At 52.7% G+C, this 6,000-nt stretch overlaps 1 protein-coding gene across 1 annotated transcript in view; it reads right to left on the bottom strand.

Moving 5' to 3' along the window:
• NXNL2 (nucleoredoxin like 2) overlaps positions 1-6,000 on the bottom strand; it is a 228,213-nt gene that overhangs the window by 35,898 nt on the left and 186,315 nt on the right. Inside the window, exon 3 of the mRNA XM_086684814.1 lies at positions 4,440-4,794. Coding sequence (XP_086540940.1) covers positions 4,542-4,794 — 253 coding nt within the window. The 3' untranslated portion in view covers positions 4,440-4,541. Of the gene's footprint in view, positions 4,795-6,000 lie in introns of the transcript that reaches the window.

Raw genomic sequence — 6,000 nt, 5'->3', positions numbered from 1 at the left:
GTGACCCCTCGGGGGACCTCACACAACATTTGTCCTTTTATGTCTGGCTCATCTCAGTTGACGTGATGTCCTTGACGCAGCAGGTGTCGGGACCTCCTTCCTTTTACGGCCAACTGATACCCCGCTGTGTGCGCACACCGCGTTTCATTTACCTATTTATCCATCCGATGGCACCCGTGTAACTTCCACCGCGTGGCCACAGCGAGTAATATTGCCGTGCACGTGCCTGCACAGATATCTCTTCCAGACCCTGCTTTCAACTCAGGGGGTGGTATAAACTCACCATCTTCTATTATCAACACGTTTCGTGCTCAAGTTCTATCGGAATGAGGGCAGACGCGGGGACGTCTCCGGCAACCGGCACTCAGTGGCTGCTACCGGCCAAGGAGCTGATGACGCTCAGAGTGACTTGGGATCCCAGGCCCACCTTCTCAGCCCCGGCTTCTTCCTGGAGGAGCCGTTCTGTTTCATGAGGAGCTTCAGTTTTCTCCTGAGCAGTGACGTGCTGGTTTGGGGATCCACAGGCGTCGTTGTGCGGAAATCCTGAGAAAGGAATTCATGCTCTTGGCCGCTGCAGCCCCCGAAGGGCAGGATCTGGGGCGGTGTGGAGGCCGAGGACGCCTGGAGGGGGCAGCTCGCACATGGTCCCCCTCGGTCCGTGGATCGCTAACACTCTAGCCTCAAAACTATTTACTCAGAGAGAAGATTGAAGTTGATTACTCGTGTGTGCCTCTCAAAAAGTTAGAAGAGAATAACAACTTTAAGTGGAAGAAAGTTGACGGAAAGGAATCATGATGAGGGCCAGTGAAACAGAAGCAAACGTGTGACACAGAAAACCCACAGAGCCACCAGCTGCTTCTCTGAAAAGGCTGATAGAGTTGATAGACCCCGGGGCGGGGGGCGGGGGGCGGAAAGACGGGGAAAGGCAGGGGTAACTGAAAACGGACCACAAGTGCAAGCTCGTTCCATCAAAAGACAACACGAAGGTTATGAAAAGGCAATTTGCTATTTACACAAATATGTGACACAGGGCTCATATCCACAACATGTAAAGAACTCCTCTGAATCAATAAGGAGGAACAACAATGAGCAATGAAGGACAGCGTGCGTCCTGATAGACACACACACGCTCCTGGAAGAAGGAAGATACACAGACACAACTACTTGGGAAAACTGTTGGTCAACACCCCCCGGTAAAGCCAGACGCAGGCCTGCCGGGCGCCCCGGGACCGTGCCCGCCAGAGGAACCCACCAGCCCAGGGAAGAACGGCCACGCGAGCCAGCGGTGGCTGCTGGTGCAAAACATCCCTGCTGTGCCACCAAACGAGGGTGCGCAGACACAGAGGCGCACACAGGGCGCGCGGAAACCAGGTGTGGGATAGAAGTCGGGCACGGCGGGTACGTGGGGGGAGGGCGCCCGGCAGGGAGTTGCTCGGGGACATTTGGAGCGCGGGTCAGTCTGTATTAACGTCGCGGGGTTGCCAGCCCGTGGGCATTTCCTGGGCTCTGGGCTTGTGTGCGCACGCCGTGCGGTGGACGACCTGCTACCTTCCGTGGGAGCTCGCCTCGCCGGGTGCCTGTTCTCCCCAGAGGCTCCCACGGAGCGTGGACACGCTCCCTCTCCACAGGCTTCACAGTCCCGCTCTGTCTTCTTGCTTCCGCGTCAGAGGGCGCACAAGTTAGAGGAGGGAATACTAACAGGCTGTTCCTGGCCCCCCACGGGTGTCACCGCAGGAAGCGAGCAGTGGTCCAGTGTGAGGAGGCCACTTCCCAGGCGAGTCAGGCGCCCTGGCGGGATCGAGCTCCCGGTTATCAGCCTGAGTAAGCGCTTCCCACCCAGCACAGAGGCTGGCCTGAGTTTCAACCACACTCAATAAAAATGAGCTGTATTTAATGTGAAAGACAATTTAAAATCCTACTTGATACTAATACAAATGCAAATTACTTTCTTTTTGGCTGTTCAAGCCTCTCACTAATAACTCTTTTTCATCATTAAGAAATCGTTTTAACAACATAAAGACTGAGTTATTTAAAGACCGATAGTTGCAACCGTACAGAACAAAACATTTTTTTTTTTCAATGGAAACAAGTGATAAATACAGAGTCAGTGATAGCAAGAAGGATTTTTTTAAAAGAATTTTCCTTTTACAGATGGAAAAGGCCTGTCTGATGATTTGCTGCCGTTAGGGGCTCATTCTGAGTTGGGAAAAACAGAGGGAACAGCAAAGAATCACAGAACAGGCTGATGGACGGCATCTCGGCCAGCCGCCGAGGTCAAGGGCTCTCAAACACAGATGCTCCGATCTGCGATCTGTGTTTTTAAAAGCTCTTAAACACTCTAGAAATATCTCTCCGGGTGATTTTAACAATCAGCCAGGACTGGGGACCAATACGGTTTCCCTCAGCTTTTAAAAAGAAAACCTTTCCTTCTTGAAAAGAAACCGCACAGACAGCTACCTTCCTATTAAAGGTATTTTAAAAGAACCCTCTTGCACTGTCAGTGGGAATGCACACTGGGGCAGCCACTCTGGAGAATAGTGTGGAGGCTCCTCCAAAGGTTAAAAATAGAAGCAGCCTATGATCCAGTCATCCCATTACTGGGTATTTGCCTAAAGAAGATGAAAACACTAATGTGAAAAGATATACACACCTCTATGTTTATAGCAGCATTATTTACAACAGCGAAGATATGGAAGGAACCCAAGTGTCCACGAATAGGTAAGTGGATAAAGAAGATGTAGTATATATGTAATAATGTATATTCAGTCATAGAGAGGATGCGATCTTGTCATTTGCGACAACATGGATGGAGCTGGAGAGTATTATGGTGAAGACAAATACCGTACGATTTCAGCCCGTGTGCTGGTCTGGAGGCTGGCCACCACGCACTGCCCGGCGCACCCGCGAAGGAGGGCTCTGTGCTTCCCCCCCGGGTGAGGTGCGTCCCCCCAACCCCCGCTCTCTGGCTGCGCGTGGGCCTGGGGTGCAGGCAGGCTCGGGCTGGAATCTGCCTTGGCTGCTCATTCTCTGGAGGCCTTTGAACTTGTCTCCCTGCGTCTGCGCAGAGGAGGGAGAACAGGAGCAGGCGCAGAGCTCGGCCGGGCCTCTCTGGGGAGGGCGTGCCAGAGCACGGGGCCGGTGGGAACAGAGCCTGGGTCCCTACCGCACAGGCTGTAAGCAGGCTCAGCCCTCTGGCCAGCGGCCCTCCAGGTGCCTGAGGTTTTATGGAGCATCCAGGGCCACCAGTGGGGGGCACGGGGTTCCATCGTGCTAAGCTTGCTTTGTCCAAATACCCCGAGATTCCGTCAAAAACGTGTCTTCCCTAATTGCCCATTGGGGCCAAAGTTTGAGTTTCCCTCTTTCTCCTCAACCTCAGTTATTTTAAATGTTTCTTTAAGGTACGAACATAACTGATCGTTGAGGTTTCACTTCAGGTTCTTACTTTAAAATCAGTTATATGTTTGCAAAACAGCAGAATATTCTAGAGATACATGCAGTGTGGCACACACACACACACAGAGCAGAGCTTACGGTGAAAATAATGTATTTTTTCTTAGCTACATTTTGTACTTTTTCTACGGGCCTATGTACTGACTTTTATCTCTTCATTTTGAATAAACGAAGATCTCGAAGGCCTTGTGACTAAATTCTACTTGCAGAACAGGCTCTACCACATGGGCTCAGGGAAGGGACAGACTCTCCCCACGACCCTGGAGGACCTTTCCACCTGCAGACTTGCCCCCTACACCGGGGATCACAACGTCTGCCTTGCCAACCTGAGCGTTGTAGGTCCTGGAAGGGATTTTAGGTGCTAACGTGTAAGCTGCTTTTAGGTAAGAAAATTGCAGGAAGTAGACTATCCTGAAATTGCCAACTTCACCCATTTTGGGAGAACCCAAGATGCAAACTCACACTTGCGTTTCCTGCAGGCTGAGAGGCCTGTCTCTGCCCCCGGCCTCAAGGAACTTTGCCACTGAACAGGATAGGCATGGGTTTCTCGTTTTTTTGTGCCTGAGAGATGGGAATTCAAGTCCCACCTTGCTAATGGGCTCTGTGGTATTTCTTGTCCTGTTTTTTTCTGAGTAGGCCCATGGGCAACCTTACAAGAGACTTGATTGAACAGCCAGGACAGGCTTGAAAGGCTGGGTCCTCTGCTCTGGTGGGTCCTGAGTGTTAAGGGAGGAAGCGTGGCCCTTTGATGATGAGGCTTTGTGCCCATCAGTCCCTGTTCTGACTGTGTGCAGCCTGGTGTCCCTGCAGGTGGAGTGGATCCCAATGGAGATGCCGGCAGGGGGCCCATAGCCTTGGGAACCTTCCGGATTCATCCAGTGCCACTCACCTTTTCTGCCATGTTGGGTCATGAGGCCGGCGTAGTAGGATGCTGGCCCCTGAGCAGCTCAGGAGGCCCCAGGGGAAAGAAAAGCAAATGTTTCTCTCGTTTAAACCACTCTTGTGTGTTTTTATTCCCCGGGGAGGGAGGCTGGGGTAGCAGGACCAAATGCTTCCACAGCTAACGGAGCTGAACATGAGTTATTCGTAAACTAAGTCACTGAAACGCGGGTTTTCCCATTGTGGCGAGTTGCCGGGACCACACACCTGTTGTCTTTCCTCGCAAGGCAGGTGGCTGCATCACTGTCACCCAAATCTCTGGCAAACGGTGAGAAGAGATGGGCCTTCTGTGGGCATGTTCGCTGAGTGTCCCCTGGACCTGATGCTTGATTCCTCATGGGAGCTTTGGGTAGAGGAAGGTCTTGGCAAGAATTTGACTTCTGGATCGTCAACGTTTTCTCAACTCTGAAAATGTGCAGAGAATATATTGTTTAAAAGATGTTCGGACACCTCTATGTCAAGCACGCAAACGTAGAGATGATAGTCTAAAGAATCTCAAGCCACCCCATGCCCAGTGCGTGATCACCCCTCGACCCCACGCCCAGTGCGTGATCAGCCGTGTTTTGCAATCTTGCTGTTTCCTTCACACAGTGGTTCTGAGAGTGTGAACCAGCAGCGTCCGCAGCATCCGGGACTTGTTAGAAACGAGAATTCCAGGTCTTACCCCAGCCCCACCTGACCGGCAGCTCTGGGGGCCCAGCATCGAGTGTTAAACATCCCTCGGGGGGCCCGTGAAGCTTGAGAACCACCGCCTCTCTCCCCCCTCCAACTTCCCCCTTTGTCGCATGGTTTGTGTTTGTTGACCCTCATTGGTGCAAACAATGGGCTCCATATGTTTGTACTGCTAGACTCTTCCCTGTGCGTCTCTAAACCATAGGACATTCGTCTCTGATATGGCAGACATGACGTTACCGCCTCCAACGAGTGCCCGGTGGATATTCAATCTCCCTGGATTATCCCTAAATTGCTTTTTTTTACATCAAGCTTTATAATCTGGGGGTAGACAAGGTCACGCATTTCTGAGAAGGCGTCATGGGCATTCCAGCCCTCTGTGAGGTTCAGCGAGCCACGCCGTGACCCCACCCTGCTCCCCAGCTGGCAGGCGGCCCTTCTAGTTTCCAGCCACACCGCAGCTGGCACCACATCTGCATCTAGGCTGGAGGTGGGGAGCGGGCTGGCGGGCCCCTGACACACGAGCAGGGGCGCCCGGCACACGTCAGGTGCTCTGTCTGGTTGATGCTGGAACAAGGAAGAGAAATAAGACCGATCGCCTGCGCCCACAGCCCCAGAGGCAACACTGGGCCACACCGCCAATTAGGACGTCAGACGCTTTCTCCTGGAGCCCCGCACACATGCCCAGGTCGGAGGCAGTGGGTCCCCTTGCAGGTACTGACCATGTTGTGTGGTTTCTGCTGTGGTCTGGCCACTCCTGCCTGACACAGAACAACTGAAGCCACGGGAACTCCCCTTGGTGGCCGGGGGGAAACGCAACGTGGAAAACAGGGAGGTGGTTTCTTAGCAACTGAACTGCCCTCAGAACGCACAGACTTGCCAAATCACTGTGTTGTACATCAGAAACCAGTGTGGCACTGTGGTACAGTACTCTATTTC

This window comes from Puma concolor, chromosome D4, assembly GCF_028749965.1.
Source record: "Puma concolor isolate L17-30 chromosome D4, mPumCon1.1.hap2, whole genome shotgun sequence".
NCBI lineage: Eukaryota > Metazoa > Chordata > Mammalia > Carnivora > Felidae > Puma > Puma concolor.
The sequence above is the reverse complement of the archived record's forward strand: the minus strand, read 5'-3'. Positions and strand labels throughout refer to the sequence as shown.